The 25,122-nt window shown below is 43.2% G+C and overlaps 1 protein-coding gene across 1 annotated transcript in view; it reads left to right on the top strand.

Annotated features, from left to right (window-relative positions):
- ghra (growth hormone receptor a) overlaps window positions 1–23,003 on the top strand; it is a 45,378-nt gene extending 22,375 nt beyond the window's left edge. The window contains exons 3-10 of the mRNA XM_086174453.1: window positions 13,595–13,724; window positions 13,813–13,982; window positions 14,968–15,146; window positions 16,463–16,616; window positions 16,694–16,784; window positions 16,873–16,942; window positions 21,886–22,118; window positions 22,196–23,003. Of these exons, the coding sequence (XP_086030579.1) occupies window positions 13,595–13,724; window positions 13,813–13,982; window positions 14,968–15,146; window positions 16,463–16,616; window positions 16,694–16,784; window positions 16,873–16,942; window positions 21,886–22,118; window positions 22,196–22,856 (1,688 nt within the window). The 3' untranslated portion in view covers window positions 22,857–23,003. The remainder of the gene's footprint in view (window positions 1–13,594; window positions 13,725–13,812; window positions 13,983–14,967; window positions 15,147–16,462; window positions 16,617–16,693; window positions 16,785–16,872; window positions 16,943–21,885; window positions 22,119–22,195) is intronic.
- The last annotated feature ends 2,119 nt before the right edge of the window (window positions 23,004–25,122 follow it).

Here is a 25,122-nt window from a genome sequence, read left to right as displayed (position 1 = left end):
AATAAAATATGTAAAATTAAATGATCAAGATATGATTTTAAGTAGATTATAATTTGATATATATTATATATTTAATAATATATAATTTAATTACATATAACTTTTATAATTCTATATGTCTAATTATTAGAATTTGAATAAAATTTTAATTAATAAAATTTGACTTGATTTTAATATGCAAGAAAGCGCTTAATCGTCGACCTTCAATGCATCATCCTGCAGCCTCGCAGGTTATGGGTGTGTGTGTGTGTGTGTGTGTGTGTGTGTGTGTGTGTGATATAGCTGATGAGCAGTGCCTCATGCTGATACTGCAGGGGAAAATGGAAGTCTGCTTTGACAGCTGGATTAAGGCCACCTACGTACAGTTAACGCACGGTGGTTGTTGCACAATACGGCGCTTTAAATGCTAAATTTTCTTTTTTAGAGTTTACATGCGACGCATCCTGGCGGGATGGAGTCCAGCAGCAGTTCAGCTTTGAGCATCTAGGAATTGTGTTTGCTCAGTCAAGTGTAGAGTTACCAACCGGGAACAAGGGGTTCCCCTGTCCGGCAGAGCAATTAAAATCAATTATCTCCGCATACTATCGTGGAAAAGCACTAAGCAGACCAATAATGATAATAATAAAAAGAAGTAGAATCATAAAACCCTGTTTCTTTTCACAGACTTGTCTGAGCTGAAGTGAGTTATGGCACATTACATAAGGGTTAATGACTGGTGGTTGTTGTTGGATTTTTAATAATAAGGTGATAATGGTAATATGGTAATAATGGTTATATCGAACCATTAAATGTATTTCTATAACCCTTAAATTACCCCACACACATGCAAATAATCATAGAAATTTGTTCTGTCAGCAACTTTTTGAAAAGAGGCAAAAATACAAAGAAAAAGAAATGATAATAAATAAATGTCATAATAAAACACCATTTATTCCCAGATAAATTTATTCAATATAATCATTTTGATTTTGGAGTAATTGTTTCCTCCATCCAGAGACAACGTCATGGAAAAAAATATCAAGTTAAATGGTGAGGAGCTTTAAACTGGAGATGATTCCTGTGCACTGTCTTAGACAACCTCCTGAAGAGTAATATATTATAATTTGATAATATTCATATATCAATAATAATAATATATTTGATGTTTTTATATATATTATTTTTAAATTTATTTATATATAATTTATTTCACAAGTAATGTATATATAATGATAATCAATAATATATAGTAATAATGATAATAATGATCATTTAAATAATTATATAAAATAATTTATACATAAATAAATTATTTTATATATATATATATATGTATAAATGAATTATACATGAATTATACTGCATTAAAAATTATATAAATTATATAAAATTATATATATATATATATATATATATATAATTACATATAATTTTATATATATACAATATATATACAATTTTATATGAATACAATAATTTTTTACAAATCTATACATATAAAATAATTTATTTGTATAAATTCATACATTACTTATAAATTAATTATGTAAATGTGTGTGTGTATATATGTATAAATTACTTGTAAAATGATAGATAAATAAATATAAAATATAAATAAACTATAATGTGTATTATATGTATAATGATTACAACTGATTTATTATCATTATATTTTATTATCATTTATTCATTATTTTAATTTTATTCTTTGATTTTTACAGTTTGCTGCTGCTCCCCCATGTGCCCCCCATTTGTCCCCCGGGGAGAAATGTTTTTATTTCTGATTCTGATATTGTATGATAGGTGAAATGTCTTTTTAGGCCCCACACATAAAGCTCTTGCATGAATATTCCCTTCATTTAAACTTATGATAATCAATACTTTGCCCTTCTTAGCTGTAAAGTGTTCAGCCGTAGATGGCGAAACATGTCGGTCCATCAGTGCATGTTTATATCTCCTATTTAAATCTGTCCAGACTGTCCTTGCTACTCTTTATAATGACAATTTCCCCATTGTGGATCTAATAAAGGACTTCGCTCGTGCAAGCCGTCTTGTCCGCGTTACGTATGTAAGCGTCCGCTTTAAATGCCACTTCCCACGCATGCTTTTCGTAGCCGTCTTTGTTCAGCGGCACTTCTACTTTCCCAGTTCTGTTACAGCCTAACAAGCATGGCGGCGGCGGAGGAGGAGCTTGTGACGGTGTGCATTCGAAGAAACAGACGGATGAACCCTGAACTGCAGTAAAAGGACGGCATCTGTCACGGGGAGGGGTTTTCTTAGGGGCGTCGGGAGGGGAGGGGAACATTTTTCTTCTTTTTGCTGACACTTGTTAAGATTTGTTACTCCATTTGTGGTCTCTTCAAAGTTCTCCACAGACTTGGGTTAAACAGCCGATGCAACTTTTAGACCTATGACTCCCGATTGCCAGCTTCTAGTAAGTGGTCACGTCGCGGCAACTCGCTGCGACAGGACAGTTCCTCTGAATGTATGGAATACGGCGTTGACAGCAAAGGGTTGTTCATTTGGGGAATTCGCTACTAGAATGCAAACTCGAACTGTTTAATTGGACTTTGTTCAGACTGGCATCAACTTATGTGGAACTCCACGACCCCGGTTTGTACCGTGACTCAGGAGTTGTATGACTCAGACCTACTGTATCCCATCGTGAAATTGCAGATAGCTCTCGTAGAACCATCTGCTGTTAGAAACTTGTGTTTCCAAAGTAACCGTAAGTTTGAACTATCTCGAGAAAAAGCCTCTCTTGCTGATTCTGTTTCTGCAAAACAACACGATTGGCAATCCACTCGAGTCACTTTTTGCGAAACCCATGATACCAGTGACTTGTTTCAACAGCGTCCAAAGAATCTGAGCTTTAGCCTCTGCAGAATCGATACCATAATCCAGTGTTTCCCAACCTTTTTTGAGCCACTGCACATATTTTACATCAGAGAAATCACACGGCACGCCACAAATATGTCAAAAACAGTTTTTAACGAATTAGAATGAAACCATAGTCTCAATTTATTTAGTGTGAAATCTAATCTATCTAATATCTGTCGATTCGTCAAGTTGCAATGCAGATTTCCCACTGATGTGCAACTTTTCCAGAATGTCTGAAGACATGTCATCAATATGTCTGAAAATGGTATTATTTGAGAGAACTGGCTATTTCTTTATCAACGCCAGAGCCGAGCTTTTCTTCTACAATGATTTTACCGGCAGGTAGTATTAATGTTTTGCCACGGTGTGCGGCTGTTTGGATTTAGAGACGAGTTCAGCAACTTTATAGCAGCTTTCACTGCTTTCTCACTCGTCTCGGTAGTTTTCAACAATGCCGCCTGTTTGTTTACACAGATACAAATACTTTTTATTTTAAAAATGTATCACTCTGATACACAGATGAACAGATTAATTCACTACCCGTTGCCATGGAATGGTCACGCTGCCCACATAGACAGAGGGAGACACATTATTTGCGTTGGATAAATAATTTTCGGACCAATCGGGTGAAAGTGGGCATTTTTCCACGGCACACCTGATGATCTCTCACGGCACGCTAATGTGCCGCGGCACAGTGTTTGGGAAACACTGCCATAATCAATCAAAACAAGCCTAAAGATAAACCGCCCTGCCCATTGCTGGGGTTTTGCAAGTCTCAGCGGTTGCCTTGCTATCTACCGTAATTTCTGGACTATTGAGCGCACCTCAATATAAGCTGCACCGGCGAGATCAGGGGTCTAGCCCATCTTTACATTGCGGCTCCGAGTGGCTTGAGAAAATATATTATAAGTATTTAATTGAAGAATATTTCATCTGTGTTAATTCCTTTTTTTTAACTTTTAGTTCAAAGTTGGAAGATTATTGTGATCTTGAAATATTAAATAAAATTATATTTATTATTTTTCGCCGCTCAAAATAACGTCACACTCGCGGAAGCCGGTATACCCGCCGGCCGGTAAAGTCCCGATTTGTAGATGCTGTGCGCAGAAGTTCAGGAGCAGAAGTCCCATTAACCAGGTAAAATAAATATTTATGAAGATATTTTGCAAATATTTATTTTTTATTGTTTACTGACACAGTGATTTTTTTCCCGATTTATTTTTAAAATTCAGGTCAAGGCTTCGCTACACGCTCTGAAAGCCCAAAGCTCAAAATGAGTTCATTACATAAATAAAATTTAATTTTCTCCGGAATACTTTGTGAATTTCAGAAGCAACACACTACACACTTGTTTATACAAAGTGTAAAGGTAATAAAAAGCAATATATACAGTGGTACCTTTATTTTAGACGCCAAAAAGCAATTGAGGCTCCCGGTGTTTTCTTTTCCGAGGAAACCGGGTCTAAATGGTTCTTTGGGTGTTACGGGTTGCCGCCCCCTGCACGAGCCGATCGCTATCTCGGTCTTCCTCCTGCGCACTAAAACCGTCAAAGTCGTCTTCTTTGGTGTCGGAGTTGAACGGACTCAGAATTTCCCGCTCATTTCATCGGTCCGATGTGACGAGGATAAATGTTTTAGCGGCGTGAAGCTCGTTAGCCCCCCCCTCAAAAAAAGTCCATATATTAGCCGCATCGTTGTTTACGTCACGGCTTATCGTCTGGAAATTACAGTACTCAAGGGAGTTACACCGCAGTCATGAAAGGATTCTTTTGAAAATTGGGGTACGTATCCCGTCTCTGCTGCCGCACGTCGTGTACACTCGCTTGTCGGCTGGCGTTATTCCGACGCCATTTTATTCTCTCTCAACAAATAAATGCTCGATTTACCGAGACACAAAAGTCTCCCCCGCCGCAATAAGTCCGACGCTAATGATGCACAGCAGATCGTAGCGAATGTGCACTGAACAAACTCTTAAGAGACGGCGTGGAAATAAAGCTAACAGGGACGATAAGAAAAGCGGTGAGAGACGGAGATAATGAGACGAACCAAAGTCACCTGAAAGCTAAGACAAGGAAATATGACGAAGCGAATGTAGCGCTTGGCTTCACCGTGACAACGGGGGAAAGACTGGTGAATAAATGATATTTCTTTGATTTTAATAAGAATACAATGTTGTGCAGAGGTGACAGATTATACTATTTAAAGTTGAGGCGGAGAGTGAGGGGGCGCAAAATGTTTTTTTCTTCCTGGGGGGCGGAACAGGAAATAATTGAGAAGCACCGGGTTAATAGTTTGAAAGGCTTATATTCAGCAGAAAGGGGTAGTTTGGCTCTAATCAGTTTCTTCCATGGCGTGACTTTCTGTTGTTTTGTGAAAAGACTGCTCAAAAGAAGCTCCCAAAACGGACATAGCGTGTTAATAGACTGAAGACCACGGACTCACGACCGTTTCTACCTGGAGGCGTCACTTTTTAGTGTCGTCTTTTTTTTTCTTTTGCACTTTTGCAAAAGGCGGAGATGGGTTGTCCGACAACAAGAGAGCGGCGCCTCCCTCACGTCCTGTGTCAGCATCTTTATTGCAAAATGTCAGAAAGTGATGTCAGTTTGCATGCCTGGGAGCATAATTTCAGTTCATATATTGGTTCTATATAAACAAGAGAATATCCCATAATGGCCGGGTCGTTTCTGCGGAGCTCTTGCAAAACCTCTGGGCTTTCAGAAAGCGTGCAGGCGTTCCGTCGACCCGACTGCCACGTTCTCCGGTTGGAGCTCAACAGCAGCGAGAAAAGAAGATCCTCGCCGGCCTGCAAGGTTCGGCCGGCAGTATTGAGATGAGAGATGAGATGAGAACAACTTTATTTATCCCGAAGGAAATTGTTGTGCCCGAGTTTCAAGCAAAAACATAACCGAAATAGTAGGAAGGAGGAAGAATAAGAAATACAATGAAATATAAAGTGTCTTAACTGTTAACTACAAAGATTTGAACATTCCCTGCGGCTGAGGGAAGAGGAATTAAAAAGTATTTTTCCGTGGGAGAGGTTGTCTCACAGAGGCTTCTTCTTCTTCTTCTTCTTCTTCTTCGTCGTCCTCCAACCCTCAGCTCTTGTTTTCTTCAACCTTTTGAAGCACCATTAACCACAGCGCTGACATAAATCTGCAAATGAGCTGGAAGGTAGTCATTTGCCGCGTCGCGCACCTGATTCACGGCCATCGGCTGTTTCTCGGCGCGGCGACTGATAAAGCCGGGCTGCGGTTTAATCCGGCTACCCTTTTAGTGCCTTTCCCCGGGCGGCTGAAAGAGAGCTTTTATTCTAGCTTTTTTAGAGGCTCTTCAACCTTTATGGCGATCGCTGACGCCGAGGTCAATCGGTGGTTTCCTAGTTTCTCGGCACGAATGTTTATCGGCGCGAGCTGCACGCCAACGCGGGGACGGGATCGTCTTCCAGCCGGAGGCTTTCAAATGCTGTTCGTTTCGTGGAGCCGGCGAGTCCAGACAAGCGTCCCGAGCCATCGTGATTGTTTTACACGTACGGCTGGATAAGAGGAATAGAACATCGTACAACTTCCCAAACATAAATCATCTCGGGATTATTAGTTTCATTTTTTTTTTTTTTTTTTTTTTATGATAAAACTTGTGATTTATTTCAGGGAGTTTTACAACTTGTTTCTTCATGCAAAGGCAGCCGTTCGCTCAGATGGGAGACTCGCAAACGTCGGGACCGTTTGCAAAGTTGGATGGACTATTCCGCAAAACACACACATACACACACACACACACACACACACAGCATCATAGGACGCACCAAGTCAGGGGTCAGGAACCTTTTTTACTGGGATAGCTATAAAAGCTGAATATTTCTAAATATTTTTCAATATTTCTAAATATTTTTCATTGAGAGACACAAAATATGTCTTACTTTTAGTGCGACCTTTTGTGCTGCATGGATTTGTGCGAAGTGTCGTTTTATATTTGACCGTTTCATTTATTCAATCCGATCAAATTAATTTCTGCACCTTTACGATGACCCGGACGCGCTCGCAAGCCGTCGGTTCCCGACCCGACCGACGGGTGACCCGTGAATTTATCTTCAAAACTAATTTCTGTTTACTTTAAAATGACACAGTATTTTGAAGAAATATCACAAGTATTTTAAAATCAGTTCCAAACTGATGCACTAGTCATGCATTTCTTTGCTTTGAACTAGAAACCATAACAACCAAATAGATTGAACATAACGTTACATTTAAATGAACTATTTGGTGATTTTTTTTTTTTTTTTTTATTGCAAATGGTATACTTTTCACATCTTCACAAAAAACAAAAGTCTGAAATTTTTACCCAAATCACTCTCTTTCATATTTGAATACAACATAAAATGAGGAAAAATTTCCATCTGCGAAAAAAAGAACCTTTCAGAAAGATTAAAAGTAATTTAGGTTTATTTGAATATTAGATATTATTCACTATCAAATGCTCCCTATGAACTTTTAAATTCAAAACGTGACCAGGAAAATGACATTAACAGTGATATTATTCATAAGTTCAAGACATTGAGCTCCATATCAATCCTTGTATTACTCCTTATCAAACAGTAGAAATGCTGTGTTTTTCATGATTTTAATTTTAGACAGCTCAAAAATATGAAATTGAAAAACAGGCTAAATTGGACCGTATTAGATTTTATTATTGATTTTATGACAGAGGCTGCGGGCCGGTGTAATATTGAACATGGGCCGCATTCGGCCCGCGTGCCGGACTTTGGACGTGCCTGATTTAGATATTCTAAGGCCTCCAAGACTGATTCTAAGGCAGGTACACCCGACACGTCGATCCCGATCCACTGGTCAATTGCAAAGGCAACACGGGTTGAGCCCTGACTTTCAAAATAAACCTTAATCCTAAAAAATAAAACTTGGCTACCTGTTCACTGAGTCCATTCAATGCAAGACATCACCAGAGTAGGGCAATGGCCAAAAATGTACACAATTATATTGTGCCATATATGTTCATGCTGTTATGCAAAGAAAACAATACACACACACACACACAGACACACACACACACATATACAGTATATATATATATATATATATATATTGCCGGTATATCATTTGCTCATCTTGCTCATCTTGAGAGTAGCTTAGAGGCCAAAAAAGTATGAGCACCCAAAGATTGAGCTCAGGACCCCGGCTCGATGTCCGACAGCATTTGTTTTAAGATGTAATTCATCTTAAACTTTGTTTTAATTTAACTGACTGACTTGTGTATATTTTTCCTCAGCTCAAATGCTGTTTTTTGTCGCTAACTTCTCTTAAGTTATCTCTTATCTTAGCTGTCATATCACGTCAAAGTCTGGTGTACAGTAGAAGGGAATTCAAATTTTTTTTCCTATTGTTACGCAAATCTGGATTTTCATATTTATATAGCGTGTGTGTGTGTGTGTGTGTGTGTGTGTGAGCGAGCGTCTCTCCAGGTGCCTCTGCACATCCTTTTACCTTTGACTCGATTCAGATTTCACCGGCACGTCCAGAAGAAAAGGGATGACAGTAACCTCTCACCTCCACCAGCGGGGCTGCATTCTTCCTTTCCGAGCTCGGCTCTGCGCTCCTCCTCTCGGCTCCCTCCTCTTTTTTTTTTTTTCTTCAAATTTCCCTTTTTTTTCTTTTCCCCCCGCATTGAGATGACATTCACAAATGGAGTCGGGCTTAATGAACCATCATTATCAAGCAGAAGAGGAGAACGATAAAAGCACTGAAAATGCAGGAACTTCGTGTACGGCTGTTTTAAAACACCGGCGGCGGGGAAAAGGGGGAGTGGAAGTGCCCTCAAAATACCTCTCTTGGTTTATTTACCTCTCGTATAAACTATTCCGCTGCAGTTGTTCCAGGATCGTCTTTACATCCAGCGTCCGCGGAGAGCCCTTTGATGGCGGCAGCTGGAATTCGTTGGACGGGAGGGAGGGAGGGAGGCCGGGCTGAAATAGCAAAGCTCTGTGAACCACGACAGTGTGCAGAAGATGAAGGGGCAGGAAGGTGGGAACAAGGGGAAGGGCGGCGGGGGGAGGAGGTCGGCGCTCCGGCGTTGGAATGCAATGAATTATGAGGTCCCACTGGCATCAAATATGAAGTCATTTTTGGTTATTACATGTGAATACGTGCCCGAGGAGGTCTGGACCTTCCAGCTTCGGTTCGGCATTCCGTTTTTTTTTTTTTTTTTTGGGGGCGTCTCGTCCCGCAGCGGGACTTTAAATTCCTACCCCTGCGCCGCGAGGTGTGTTTATGTTCTGGGGTCGTGCATGTGATTTATGCCGGTCAGAAGAAGAGAGCCAACGCGGCAGAAATCGATGACACCGACGGATCCTTATTTACGGTCGCGCCGAAGCCCAGAGACTCTCAGCTAGATGAGTAACTGGGCTCCGCCAGGGTGGAGGAGGAGGAGGAGGAGCGGCGATGAAGAGTCACGGGGTGGCGAGGGAGCGGCGGAAAGGTGCTGAGTCAGGGCGTCGGGCGTCGGGAACGGCGAAGCAAAGGGGTGTGAAATGAATCCGAGGTGATCTATAGGTCATAAAGACACGGCGGCTGAAACGCGACGGCCAGCAATTCCATCTTTCAGCTTTGTTGTTTTTTTTTTTTCCACAAGCAAAACAAGTCCTTTTTAGATTTACAGAGGCCGCAGACGGCGAGTCAGCCTTATCTCCTGCCAGCAGATCGCTATCGGGCCGGCTTTCATCAGCGTTGTGTACTTTTCTCAGCTGGCAGCCGGAGCTAATGGTACAAAGTTATTGCCGATAAAGTGGTTTTCAATGGCTGTAATGTATGAGAAAAGACAAATACTTTCGGTTCTTCGTTCGTCGTCGTATCTCTGAATTTCACGGAGGGGTTTCAAATCTCTTAACAACACTTTTCCGGTTCCTCTTTAAAGCCGGTTTGTATATTTTCAGAGATGCTTAAAGAGTGATGCAGTGGGGGTCATAGTTGTTTTCATTTTTGTTTTCCTGTCCCACTTCAGCTTAAAAACATCACGCTTGTGTTCCTGTGAACCATTTCATATTGCAATACAGCGGAGCCTCGCTACTTCGCAGTTCGGCTTTTTGCACCCCTTTTTTTGTAATTCGGTTCTCGCGATCTATCGTTCCTTAGAGTTGTTTTTTTTTTTTACAGTATTTGACCTTTTTTTTCATGATGAAATAGTAAAAAAAACAGTAAAAAATATTATAAAATCAAACTAAAATTCATGTTATAAATAAATAAAATACGAGATCTCCTTTGCTACACAAAGATCCCCGGCATCGTGAACTCTCGCTCCTACCATTGGACCCACGCGAGATCTCATATGGAATAACATCGGCTAAGTAGATCCGTACTCGGCACGCTATTGGCTGATTGATGCATGTTGTTCCGTTCCTCATGTTGATTGGTTCATGGAGAGAAGCAGCTGATCTCCTTGTAGGTTGTGCCCAGCATACATGTCCTGCTCCACTCTGCTGCTGGAGCAGGACATGTATGCTGAGTGGACTGTTCACTTTGTGCTATTTAGTTTGTGACAAAGGCAAGGAGTCTCTATGATACTATTAAAGCGATACTGTACAAGAGTGTGGGAAGCGTAATGCAGTGGATGGTGGGTTTATAACGGGTTGAGTGAGGTTTGTTGAAGGTTTATATATCTGTAAATACCATCAAAATGATCACGCCTCACGTCCCGGTAATTCACTTTTCGCGGGTGGTCTTTGAACGTAACTCTTGCCAAAAGTGAGGTTACAATGTACTCCTCTGCTACTGGATTTGAATTCTTTTCAAGATTTTGACAAGGATTAACCCTGACCTTGATGGCCATGCTGTGGGGTCTCTATGCCCTAATCAATACGGCAGCCATCGCTGCTAGCGTTGTGCTCAAGGGGACGTTCAGTAAACGCAATTGCAACAATAGTCAGTGTTTTATGCTCAAACACATCGCGAATATCAGGCTTTCCTTCACAAATGTTCATTCATTCATCGATCAACCTGGAACGGTCGCCAGTCAATCGTAGATTTACACGTCTTATGGAGACATAAGCATTCACCCTCTCATCATGTAGAGACCTTTGGTAGAACCTGGTCTTAGGAACTTGTAGCTTGATACATCCTTCATCATTGTGTTCTTCTGTTGTATCGTTTTTTTGTGCTTTTTTTCAGTAAGTTAGCCTCATTATGGCTCCCAAATTGAGCTAAATGTGCACGTGCTAGTGGTGTAAGGAAATAATAGCTAAATATGAGAGCGGTGTTGGTGTTACAGATCTCGCTAAGCACGACAACACGGCTAAGTCAACCATCTGTACGATCCTGAAGAACGAAGATGCGCTAAAGACGGCTGATGTGGCTAAAGAGGGGCTACGTTAACAAAACAAAGTCTCAACTCTCATGTCTTAGAAGAAGTAGAAAAGTTCTTGTTAGTTGGATTGGAGTTTGCTGGAGATAGCGTTAGCATTAACAAGGGTCTCAAATGTGAGAAGTCTTTGCTTTTGCTGATTTAGGGAAGGAAACGCTGCGTACAAGTGCTGGCAGGAAGAGAAAGAACAGCAGAAACTGTCACAATTAAGGTTATCTTTTATTCCTTTCTGTATTTTTTCCACAAATAAACCCATAAAAAAAAGCATCAGAAGAGTGCAGGATGTTTGTTGGGGCTGGAAAATGGTTCACATGGATTTCAGTGGGAAACGGTGATTCGGTTCGCAAACATTTGCGTTCACGAACGGAGTCAAAGAAGCCATAAAACTCCTAAACCAAGGTTCTACTGTTGAGCCATCCACCTATGTGGGATCTCCAATGAACATCCTGCATGTTTTACTTTTTGCTTTGAACCGTAAGGATCTGGTCAGACGTGAGGATGTGGAACTCGGGTTAGTCAATGTTGTCATCGCCAAAGAGACGCAGCTTCAGAATATCGAACATAAAGAGATGTGACGAAGGTGCTACGGGAGCTGAAGGTACCTAATGATGTAGCCGGTCGTGGTGGATCGATCTGGATAAGAGAAAAGTGGAGAACCTTTGCGACGGCGACCCGGGGGAATGGTATCTCCCAAGGCATGAAGACTCCGGGAAAGGCAGATCACAGAGAACAGGAAGATGGACCTCAGTATTGCAGCCAGAAAACAGACTGAAAGGGAGACCAAAAGCTTATAAGGGTTTTCTTATCACAATAGCGGTTAGCGCTTCCACCTCACAGCAGGAAGGTCCCGGCTTCAAAACCCAGAGGGGGTGTTTCCCCGGACGAGAGCAATCGCTGCTCTGTGATTGTGGTTCGACTTGCGAACAGTTCAGGTTGAACCACGCCACTTGTTACAAGTTCATCATGTTCATCACCCCCTGCACGCCACGCTGACGTCCTGTCAGAGCTCTTTCAGCCGTAGACCGATACCAACGAGAAGCTCCACTGGAGGTCTTTCCTACCTGAGGCTACCAGACTTTTTAATCTTAAAAAATCTTGAAAAAAAAAAAAAAAAAACTCACCCACTTACTGTAAATTGCAATAATTTAAACTGTAATGATTTATCTGTATATATGTTCATAACTGTGCAATATTTAATTTTATAACAGCTACAAGTACGTTATTTTTTCACACTCTTGTGCACTCCTTATCTTTCATTTGTTACTTAAGACACTTTATAGTTAATGTTTATTTCGTATTCTACCTTTTCTCTTATTTTTTTACTGTTTAAACAATTTTCTACTATTATTTATTACTGCTACTTTTCTACCACTATTATTTCTATTACTATTTATTTATATTTTTTTTGTAACTCTGGCACAACAATTTCCTTCGGGATCAATAAAGCTGTTCTTATTCTTATTCATAGAGGGTTTTCCACTGGATGGGAGTTTGACGCTAAAAAAGCCGCTGCCGCCGGCGGACGTTCTCTTTACCTCGGGAACAAACAGTCGCCCGTAAAGCCGATCGTGGAACCGGGTTTTATTAAATCAGAGGAGGCTGAGGTTCATGGCCAACTTGGTCAGAAGCACCTTGGTGCGTGATCTTACCTGGGAGTGGAATCACCATCGCAGAACTATTTAAAAACATTCGGTCATATTCAAAGAATCTGCTCGTGCAGAAGAAAAGGGGGGAAGGGGTCTCCGTTCTTGGAGAATTTGAGGTCGTGTGACATCCAGCCTCAATCCAGCGTTTGAATTAGCCATTTGAGAGCGATAGTCTGCCCGGCAGTCTCGCAAATCAAAGTCTGTTCCATTACCGTGTTTTCATTGGCTCCGAAGTAAAAGAGAGAGAAGCAAATGTCAAAGAACTGACCCCTGCGGTACACCTTAATTCACATGGGTAAATATTGATGTATTTATTTCATAGAAAACACGCGGTGTTCTTTCAGACAAATAGGACTTTAACCAGACGGAGCCCCGGCCAGGGATGGAGAATTGGCCCTCACGATGATCCAAAAGTGTGGTTTGATCAGCGCCTTCTGAAATGCTTGCTAGTAGATTATTCTTCATCGGGTGGAGAGAAAGCTGCAGGGACGCCGGTCTCTGTATTAAAAAAAAAAAAAAAAAAAAAGAGGAAGGAGAAAGCTTGTAGTAGGATGATCCCACTTCATCCCTGACTTTCCCCGGGGGAAAAGTTCCAGTCCAGAGCTTTAAAACCCCCTGCTGGAAGAGTTGTCGTTTTCCAACAACATGTGTCGCATCGTTTGAACCGGAATTTGGTCGCGTTTTGTTCGGTCTGATGTCTCCTCTTGTGTTTTCCACCCTCTCAGCGTCCCTCGAGCCTCATTTCACAGAGTGCATATCAAGGGACCAGGAGACGTTTCGCTGCTGGTGGAGTCCAGGCAGCTTCCACAACCTGTCCTCCCCCGGAGCCCTCCGAGTTTTCTACCTGAAGAAAGAGTGAGCACCAACGCAATGTAACTTGGTTCCACAATACGCAGATGACACGTGCATATTTCTGCAATCCTTTATCATCACTGTCCTTCAGCTCCCCCGTCAGTCACTGGAAAGAGTGTCCAGAGTACGTCCACTCCAACCGCGAGTGTTTCTTTGACGTCAACCACACATCTGTTTGGATCCCTTACTGCCTGCAGCTCCGCAGCCAGAGCGTCGTCCCCAGCATCCACGAGGAGTACTGCTTCACCGTGGAGAACATCGGTATGTATTACAGCTTCTTCCTATCAATGGTGGCGACTTGAATGTGTCCGAGGTGTCCATGGAGATACAAGCTCGAAAAACGCGCACCAGCATTCGCTCAGCTATTAGCAATTTTGTAAAATAATTACCATCATTTCCGGACTATAAGCCGCTACTTTTTCCACACGCTTTGAACACTGTGGCTAAAACAACAATGCAGATAATTTATGGAACTATATATGTACACATAGGTTTATTTGTTTATTTTTAGCCGGTGCGGCTTATATTCAGGTGCGCTAAGTAGTTTGGAAAAAACGGAAATAAACACGTTGAATTAAACACACAGGCTATGCATTGTGTGTAGGCTATGCAGTGTGTGTGTGTGTGTGTACATTTGTGTGTCTCTGTCCAAAAATAGATAAATAAAAAAAGTTTTTTTTAAAAAATAAACCCTCACTAACCCAAGCTTACTGTTCTGTATATTTCCTGTGAATCGTGTATTTGCAAGTGTATTTACAGTCTCTATGTCCTCTATTGTAAGTCGCTTTGGATAAAAGCGTCTGCCAAATGCAATGTAATGTAATGTAATGTAATGAATTCTAAAGGTTCTATGGCCTCGAAACTGTGGCGATGACGAAAAGACAGGAGGCGGAGCTGGAGGTCGCAGAGATGAAGATGTTGAGGTTCTCTTTGGGAGCGACCAGGATGGACAGGATCAGGAATGAGTCCATCATGTTAGATGTTTTGGAGAGAAGGTCAGACTGAGATGGTTGGATCATGAATATATTGGTAGACGGATGCTGGAACGGGGAGTTCAGGGGAAGACCGAAAAGATTTATGGATGTTGTGAGAGAGGAGGTGAAGTTAGTTGGTGTGACAGAGAAGGATAAAGTTAGATGGAGAAAGTTGATTGGCTGAGGCGACCCCTGAAGGTAAAACCCCAAAGGAGAAGAACTTTACGACGAGTGCAAATACCGATTGACAGTTTTTGTCTCTTCCCCGGCAGTGCGTCCGGACCCCCCGGTGTCGCTGAACTGGACCCAGCTGAACATCAGCCCCTCTGGCCTTAGTTATGATGTCATGGTCAGCTGGGAGCCGCCACCCTCTGCAGATGTTAAAGCCGGCTGGATGCGCATCGAGTACGAGCTCCAGTACAGAGAGAGGAACGCCACAAACTGGATGGCGGTGAGTCTTCTATATTCTATTTTATTCTATATTCTCCCTCTCTTGTCAGGCCAAACTTGTGTGCGTGCTAGCATGTCAACACAGTTTCCTTTGTGCACGTACACCAGCTCTCGCAAATGCAAACACTCGAGCACCCTCTTCAAAGTAAATAGGGGGTAGGTCAGGATGCTCAGTGTCATGTTTCCTTCCCTTCCCCTCCCCCCGCCTGGACTCCCGTGGCTGGAAAGCAGTGTAGCTTTGTTAGCAAATGCGCTGGAAGCCAGAGAAAGGCCCCCCCCTCCTGGGAAAACACAGGCGCTCTGAAGGAAGTAAAGGGAGGGATCTGTAGGTCGGAGGCCATGGGACCTTGCACAGCCGCACAGTCATTACCGCCCGACTGGCTGCGCAGATAAATACAGTCCCAAACAGTGTATCCCCTCTGCAAATTGTCCATGTAATTGTGCGTTTAAATGCAGGAAGTTGCAATCGCCGACAAAAGAAATACCGTATCTTGCGGACCGTAAGGCGCATGATAAAACATACGGTATATAAAGCAAAAACAAAACCGTCGGTTTAGTCCGTTCATCTCGCTTTGTTCCCTCGGAAACTCTGTTTGGTCTACTTTACTTGGCGCACTTCATCTGCTTTGCTTCCTCCACTTCCGTTCCATTGATTCATTAATATTGAATTATGTCGCAGCTGCTCTATTCCCATGATGTACGGCCTTGAGTCTGAATTCCGCTTCGTAAGCACGTCTCTTAACAGGTGCCATTTTTTGGGGGTTCTCATGCACACAAATGTACAGTGATATTACGTTGAAGCGCAGCGCAGTACGTACCGCTATTACAAAAATTGGCGGAGGTAAGCTTACTACTACTGCTGTTCTCTGATTGGTTTATCGTTGCAAACACCTGAAGTTAGTGCGAGATTGGAACAACGTTGTATTCCGGCGCTGCATAATTGGTTTTGGTTCATAATATTCAACCAAGGACCGACTTTCGTAAAACGTCCCTGTGTCAGGTGGGATCGGTACGATCAATCAATCGAGCGGAGTGGCTCGGTCGCTTACCAAAGTCGCACTAAAACATTTTGACCGCTGTTTGAGCCCAGTGTACCACATAAAAATGGTTTGAGATCAGTAAGCACAAGAATTCATATGTAAGCCGCATCGGATTATAAGGCGAACGGACGATTTTTGAGAAAATGTAAGGATTTTAAGTGCGCCTTATAGTGCGAAAAATCCGGTAACCCATAAGTGATACTGTCACGTCAGACTGAAGCTGCGCCATCGTTTATTGCTCACGTTTTGCATCTCCCTCCTTCTCTTGGAGCTGCAGCTGGAGAAGCAACGACATACCAAGCAGACGATCTACGGCCTGCAAATCGGAAAGGAGTACGAGGTGCATATCCGCAGCAGGATGCAGGCCTTCACCAAGTTTGGAGACTTCAGCGACTCCATCTTCATCCAGGTCACCGACGTTCCCGGTAAAGGTAAGGTCCCGGCCGTCTGCTCCGATCCACTCCGACGCCGAGCTTCAGACGATCTCATCCCGAATTGTTCTTCGCAGAACCCGTCTCTCCGTACACGCTGGTGGTCGTCTTCGGGATCCTGGGCATCTTCATATTCATCATGTTGATCGTCGTCTCACAGCAGCAAAAGTAAGGGAACTCTCGCCCCGTTATTCGATTTGAGCGACAAACACAGCACCGCATGATCTCCATCGGGTCGTTTTTCCCGCCTTTGCAGGCTGCTGATGGTTCTGCTGCCACCGGTTCCGACGCCCAAAATCAATGGCATTGATCCGGAGCTGTTAAAGGTACACAGAGTTTTCTTCGCATGTTCCTCCACATAGATAAGAGACGACTATTGGCGTAATTGTCGCGCGATCGGTACGGATACATGGGAAAAAATAGTCTGTAATTTTATACCGGCCTTTAAAATCCCAATACGAAATTTAGAATATTCCCTGAATTGTCCTACAGTGGGGAAACTTTTACCACTCACAGCAGAAAGGGGACAGTGCAAGAAAAGTGTTCAATCATAGAAAACTAAACTTTTATTTTTAATTTTTATTTTTGTTTGCTAATAGAGAGCATAGAGACGGCCAGAGGGAGCCGCATTGTGATTTTGTAGACCTAGAAAAAGCATATGACAGGGTTCCGTGAGATGAGCTCTGGTACTGTATGAGGAAATCTGGAGTGGAAGAGAAGTATGTTAGATTGGTGCAGGACATGTATGCTCGTTGTGAGACAGTGGTACAGTGTGCTGTAGGGGTAACAGAGAAGTTGAAGGTGGAGGTGGGACTCCATCAGGGATCAGCTCTGAGCCCCTTCTTGTGTGCCGTGATGATGGACAGGCTGACAGATGAGGTTAGACTGCAATCGCCATGGATGATGATGTTTGCAGATGACATTGCGATCTGTAGTGAGACCAGAGAACAAGTAGAGGAAAATCTTGAGAGGTGGAGGTATGCTCTGGAAAGAAGAGGAACGAAGGTACGACAGAATATATGTGTGTGAATGAGAGGAAACCAGGTGGAACGATGAGGATACAGGGAGTGGAGATCAAGAAGTTGGGGCATTTCAAGTACTTGGGGAGAGTGTGGAGATGCTGTGAAGAAATTGGTTCAATTTGGTTGGAATGGGTGGAGAAAAGTGTCAGGGGTACGAAGAGATAGAACACTATCAGCCAGAAGGAAAGGAAAGGTGGCAATGACCAAAAGACAGAGCTGGAGATCGCAGAGATGAAGATGTTGAGGTTCTCTTTGGGAGACACCAGGATGGACAGGATCAGGAATGAGTCCATCATGTTAGATGTTTCGGAGAGAAGGTCATGGTTGGGTCATGAACAGAGGAGGGACAGTGAACGTATTGGTAGACGGATGCTGGAATTGGAGGTCTTGAGAAAAACCTAAGAGAAGATTGATGGATGTAGCGAGAGAGGATATGAAGGTAGTTGGTGTGAGAGAGGAGGATGCAGAGAAGAGGGTTTGATGGACCCCTGAAGGGAAAAGCCCAAAGGAAAAGAAGAACAATAAATATATAAACAGACTTGTTCAACAAGTTGCTCCTAAATAATATGTTGAAAGTAATATAAACAGTATGACGGTTTGCAAAAATGGCGACTCGCAGCAAAGAACAGTGGGGTGACTGAGCATTCTCACAAAATTCGCAAATGAATATAATCTGGACGCATTATCAGTCCTTTATTTATCAGTCCTGGTGCCACATTTATCCACAACAATTCACCCTTTCATTCACACATCTGGGAAAAATGAGCGTAGAATCTGTAGGAAACCCGCAGGAGAGCGATCCGTCTGAATCCGACCAGGGAGCGTCTCGCTGTGACGGCGGAAGCTCTAACCTCTGCCGCCATCGAACATAAACCTTTCCCATTCTGCTCTCTACGGGGAACAGAGACCTGAGATTCAACGGTGTTGCGTAACCACTTCATATATTGAATTTCTATTTCATTTCTGATGAAAAACAGCCACGGCTGGACATCCTTGCGACTCGGAGGGCCGGAGCGCTCGAAGCCACGTAATCCCACCGACCATCAATCGGGGGAAAATATTATCCCCGCGTATCCGAAAGCAAAAGGGACGCTGTTTTGTTTCCGCCAAAGTAAACAAGGACACGAGCGCCGCGGAACGATAACAAGAACATGAAGAGGGTTACAGGTCAATATTGTTTTGTGGGTGCGTGAACGCTAAATGACATTGGGATGCACTCAACGGGCTTTTCGCTTTCCCCTTTGTTTAAAAAAAAACGACCCGTTCTCATCCTGTGTCGAAGGGAATAAACTGAAATAGTTCTGATGTTTCATGGCCAAACAAATGGAGCTTGTTTTTGTTTGTTCTATTTGATGTGGATCAGGCGTTAGATAGGGCGGCGCGACGGTTAGCGCTTATAGCTTATAGCAATAGCGTCGCAGGTTGGACTCTCAGTGTCTGCGTGAGGGTTTTTCCTCCCAGGCTCTGAAAACATGCAGGAGGTTGATTGGAGACCCTGAATTGGATAGGGAGAAGCAGTAATTGAATGAACAGTCATTAGATTGATCGTACGCGTAAATGGTGTCAATTTATCCGGGACTTAGCAGGCTACATTCAACCATTCACACCCCGCGACCACGCAAGGCGCTAATCAGCAACTTCAAGTTCCGCGTTTCGACCGAGGACGATGCAGACGGGAGGAGCCGGGATTGAAACGCAAACTTTTTCAGGCTGAAACGCAACGTAGCCAAAGATATACATAAAAGAGCCTGCAAGAATTTGGACGTAACTCATGGCAAAGAAATGTTCAAGAGCTGGAAAAGAAAAATATATCCGCTACCCAGTTAGGGATGCTGGCAATGTGCCCTTTAAGCGGCGCAACTGCGCAATCGCACACTCTCAGCGCACAAGAAAACCTATCCAGCGCGGTTAGCGCCCCGCAAATGAATTAGATATATAACTTTTTTTTTTGGATCATTTTCCTGTGTAACTCAGTGAGTGACAGGTGTCCAGCCAATCATACGCTACGATGCAATTACGCTACGCAGCCAATCACGGCACTGACAGTACTTGCGCACGTGCTCTGCCCGTACACGCTATGTAACAATGATAACAGTGTGGCGGCGTCAAGTGATGCTAAAGCTAACTTGCTAACTTGCATGGCGAAATGAGCAGTGAATGCGAAACGTCCACTCGCCAAACCAAAGTAAAAAAGAAATGCGGTTCTTTTAAGTTGGAACGACTGTCTGATTATGTGCAAAGAGATGAACAAGCGGTGAAACTGGGTGAGATTTTTTTCTTTCTCGAGTGAGAAAGGTCTGCTCTGCAAAACATGCGTCGAAGCTAAAGTTGTAAGCGAGTTTTCTGATGCAAAAATGTGGACTACATGGAAGCTATGATCCCAAGGTATGATACTGGTGTTTGGCCACAGCGTGCACATCTAATGCTGCTCACAGCGGTCCTCAGTGTGCTCAGCAACGTATGAAAAATTAGAGAGAACACTGGGTGCTGGATCAAAAACAGTCAACTAAGTAGAGTTTTGAAAAAATACGCGCACCAAAAAATAAAGATGATTTATTCTATATATAACACACCAAAAAAAACTTTTTTCAAAACTCTACTACGGCACCGAAATGTTCACCAGAAGCATCTAAACGATGTTAATACTGATAATAAATATGATTACGAAGCACTTTCGATCAAAGTGAGAGGGATTAGCAGTATGTCTTAGGGAATTACCGTCATTTCTGGACTATTGAGCGCACCTGAATATAAGCCGCACCGGCTAGCCGATCGCTATCTCGGGCTTCCTCCTGCACACTAAAACCGCCAGTCGTCTTCTTCGGTGTCGGAATTGAACAGACTCAGAATTTCCCGGTCATTTCATCGGTCCGATGTAACGAGGATAAACGTTTTTAGCGGCGTGAAGCTCGTTAGCGTCCCCCGCCCAAAAAAGTCCATATCTTAGCCGCATCGTTGTTTACGTGAGAAAAGTCGCGACTTATCGTCCGGAAATTACGGTAAATAAATATGTGTACGTATACAGGCCACGCTTGTCTACAAGCCATGTTGTATCATGAGATATTTGCACACAAACATTTTTTTTACACTTTTAATCAAATACATACCTAAAATTAAACATCGCCTTCCTTCATCTTCTCGCTCTGCTCAACGTCGATGTGTATTTCTTTATACGTCCATTTCAAACTTTACAAGTATATTTTAAGTAAATTATTAATCTCATTTTCTACATCTGATAGATACAATATCCTTCCCATTTTTTTGCATATACTGTCATTTCCAGGCTCTTGAGCGCACCTGAATATAAGCCACACTGGCTAAAAATAGATAAGTAAACCAATATACGTGTACTTATATAGGCTGCAATTTGTGGCGTCCACGTCGTAACACAAGATATTTACATGCTTTTTTTAGAACTTTAAAGTAGATACATTCCGGTAACATGCATAAATACGTAGAATTGAACAACCTCTTCATTTCACGGTCATCTCATTGATCCGATGCGATGAAACTGAATTTTTGGGCTCGTGAGCCCAAAATTTCCATAAACGTTCCGCAGTTTAGCCGTTTTTAGTTCAAAACGTGTGGAAAAAGCAGCGGCTTATAGTCCGAAAATGACGGTTCATAACATTCGGTTGAAACCTTATTGCAACCCGTTTTATTTACAGCTGAAATCAATCACAAAATGATAAAAGTGCACATATGCATGTGTAAATCTGCATCAGCCTGTGGACAAACTGATGTTTTTATGGTGTCTTTCAAGCTGGTGTTATTAATTTTTTTTTTTTTTTATTTGTACTGCCGATTGTACTTGTTTTTAGCTTTATCCACCCCACTTGTAGTTTTTAATTTGATCTCATTCTTACTTGTTTCGAGTTTTATCTACTGCTTCCGTACTGTCTTTAATTTCATCACATTTGCACCTGTTTTTAGTTTATCTACTGTTTTTTAATTTGTACTGCCAATTGTACTTGTTTTTAGTTCTATCCACCCCTTTGTAGTTTTTAATTTGATCTCATTTTTTACTTGTTTCGAGTTTTATCTACTGCTTCCGTACTGTCTTTAATTTAATCTCATTTTCACCTGTTTTTAATTTATCTGCTGTTTTTTATTTTGATCTCATTTTATTGTTGTGCTGTGCTCTGCTTTGCTTGTAAACTTGTCGACCCTGAAAATGAAGGAGACCTCAGTGGTCTTACAAGTATAAATAAAGGTTATTATTAATTCTATCGTCGCCGAACTTCCAGAAGGGGAAGCTGGAGGAGCTGAATTTCATCCTGACGGGCGGAGGAGTGGCGGGCCTGCCGACGTACGCGCCGCATTTCTACCAAGACGAGCCCTGGGTGGAATTCATCGAGGTGGACATGAAAACCCCCGACGCTTCGGAAAAGGAGGACCGTGGCTCGGACACGCAGAGGCTTCTGGGTCTGTCCCGGCCCGCCGGCCACCGCGCCGACATCGGCTGCTCCAACGCCATCGGGTACCGGATCGCCCGGAGTCACGTGATAAATAGTTGCCGCGCGGCAAAACACACTCACGTTGTCGTGGAATTTTCAGCTTCGCGGATGACGACTCGGGCGGTGCCGGCTGTTCCGACGCCCAAACCGCCGTCGCGCCCGCGGACACGCCGCTGCCGGGCCAAGCCGACGTCAAGGAAAATGTCCCGGACGCGGAGAGAAGCGAGAGGCCTCTCATCGCCACTCAAAGCGCCCAGACGTGGGTCAACACCGATTTCTACGCCCAGGTCAGTAACGTGATGCCGTCCGGAGGCGTGGTGCTATCCCCCGGCCAGCAGCTCCGAATCCAGGAGAGCTCCTCCGCGCACGAGGAGGAACCCGCGGAGAAGACGCAGAAGGAGCTGCAGTTTCAGCTTCTGGTCGTGGAGCCCGACGGGAGCGGATACCCGACGGAAAACGCCTCTCGGCAGACGGGTTTTCTCGCCGACGACTACCATCCCATCCGGCAGCATCCCACGGAGGCGCAACCGGGGGAGGAGAGCCGATCCCCTTACGTTTCTCCGGACTCTCCCCGGCCACAGCTGTTCGCCGCCGTGGCGGATTACACCGTGGTGCAAGAGGTGAACAGCCAGCGCAGTTTGCTGCTGCTCAACCCGCCCCCTCGCCGCTCCCCTCCGCTCCCGCAAAACCCTCTCAAAGCCCTGCCCGCCATGCCGGTGGGATACGTCACCCCGGACCTGCTCGGGAACCTCACGCCGTGAAGGTTCGACCGCGACGGCGCCCCGATTTTGGAAAAAAAAAAAACAAAAAAAAAAACAAGTACGCGTGGTGCGAAGAGTTCGGCGAAAAAAAAAGGGAAAACGTTTCCTTCGATCGCGGCGATGCAGAGGTAGACAAAAGTTTGCATTACCAAAACAAACTTTTTTTTTTCCGTGCGCAAATATACACAGTTGATAAGCTGAGCCAGAAAAAAAAAATAAAATAAAAAAAAAGCATCAGCGCGGTGCCTTGGACATTTGGCTGAATCGCTTTACGGAGCGACGCGTTCGGCGAAGTCTTCATCCCACAGGAGTCGGATCGTCGTGGAGTTCGCCGAAGGAGAAGACGCCTCTGCGCCCTGTCGATGCCTCTCGCCAGCAGGTTTTTGTTGTAATCGATGCCTAAAAATGCTTGGTGGCTTGTTTTTTTTTTATATATTTTTATTTTTAGCCGTCAGCATCATCAATATTTCACTAGAGAGATATATATATTTTTATATGACATACGTCACCCTGGAGTACAGCTAAAACAGACGTTCAGCTGCCGGCGGCGTCCTGCTCACGGATGGGAAGTCAGACAAGTTATGATTCCAGTAACATATTTCGCTCCGCAGCTGCAACAGTTTAAGGGAAGAAACGGAGGAGAAACGGCGTGGAAACGCAAAAGGTCGAGGCGCGTTAACGGAAATCGGCGTTGTCGTTTTTTTGAAATCTTTGAAACCGTTTTAAAGCATTCAAGGCTGATGAGGGAAGTCGAAGGAAAAACGTAACACGTCTGCGGAGGTTCTGAGTCATCCGGGTCACGGTGAATTCTCGTCTCGGCGACCGGATTCGAACTTCTTCACCCGGGGATGTCGCGGCCCCTCGTCCGAGAGGCTTCTTCCAAGAGAAGAAATTCAAGTCTAGTTGCCGCGACGGAAAAAAAAAATGTAACCCTCTTTTGCGCCGGAAGGCAAAACGTGTCACGGGAATTCAGTTTCGCTTCGGCCGAGAGCTGCGCCAGGAAGTGCCTTGCTCAAGTGCATGCTCAAATATTCTGTGTATTTAGCAGAAAAAAAGCAAGGGAGGGCGAGGCGGGGCCATCCCGCCACTCAATACACAAAAACAGGTTTTGCGTTACATGTTGCAACAGAAGCCACGTCTCACCTTAACAATCCGCGCTCGCTCTCAAATGCAATTTTTAATTTTGCTCCTCGGGTCGGGGTTTGCTCCAATAAGGAGAAGATGTTTGGGAAATGTCTTGTATTTCAGGGACAGTGACTGGAAGAAGCTGAATGAATGTGAAAGTGTGCAGGTATCTGCAGGAAGCTTGCGTTCGCTCGTACGTTCAAATGACTTTCCCGCGAACGAGCTCGTCGCCGGGAGATTTTGGTATAAATCCCTGCATCGCCCACGCGGACAGAAACTCGCAGCACCTCAGAATTAATTTTTTTCTGGAAGCCGTTTAACTCCTGAATCTCATGAAACCGCAAGAACCGGTGCCTTTCAGATTCATAATAGCTATCAATATGTTTGAAAATGATAAAGTGTTCTGGCACGACCCCTTCTGAAATTGAAGATAGGGAATTTAAAAAAAAAAAATTAGATGTAGTGGTTTCTTGTGATTCCTTGCTTTCGGTTCTCACACGCATCTCGGGCTTTTATACAGTGGGTTTCAAAAAAAAAAACCAAAAAGGGCAAAGAAAAAATGAAAAAGTAACTTTGCAATGTATTTTTGGTGTCAAAAATTTGAAAACAAAATGATGTCTCAATGAAAAAATGTCCAGTGAAATTGTTAAAACGATCTTATCTTTTTTTATTTCTATAAAAAACACCAAAAATATAAAAACAAAAACTGTGCAAAATTAAAAAGATTGATTTATAACCAGAATAGCCTTGTAAACATTACCCCTCTTATACATGCAATCAATTTTCTAATAAATTCGAGTGGCAAATTTTCTCTTTTAACACAACACTATTTTCAGGGTTTAATTTCATCCATTCTTTTTTTAATGTTCATTTTTAATATTAATTCGTCATGTATTTTTTAAGGGAACAGTTCATTACAGAGAAAGATTTTCATAATTGACCTATTTACCTCCTTGACACTAAAACAAAGGAAAATTTTGGACTTTTCGTCACTTCTAGGTCATGATTTTAGCGGTCCGGCGCTAATATTTCTGCCTCCTTCTGCGTGATTTGACGTTGAAAACAAAGAAAAGAGGCATGTAGTTCAGCTCCGCTGTTGGTCCCGGAAACGGTTGAGATGTAAACACCGAAACGAGGGAAT

This window comes from Fistularia commersonii, chromosome 26 (assembly GCF_037954325.1).
Source record: "Fistularia commersonii isolate RoL2024-O1a breed Wild chromosome 26, RoL_Fcom_v1.0, whole genome shotgun sequence".
Taxonomy (NCBI): Eukaryota; Metazoa; Chordata; class Actinopteri; order Syngnathiformes; family Fistulariidae; genus Fistularia; species Fistularia commersonii.
Note: the sequence above shows the minus strand (reverse complement) of the source record. Positions and strands in the feature narration are given on the sequence as shown.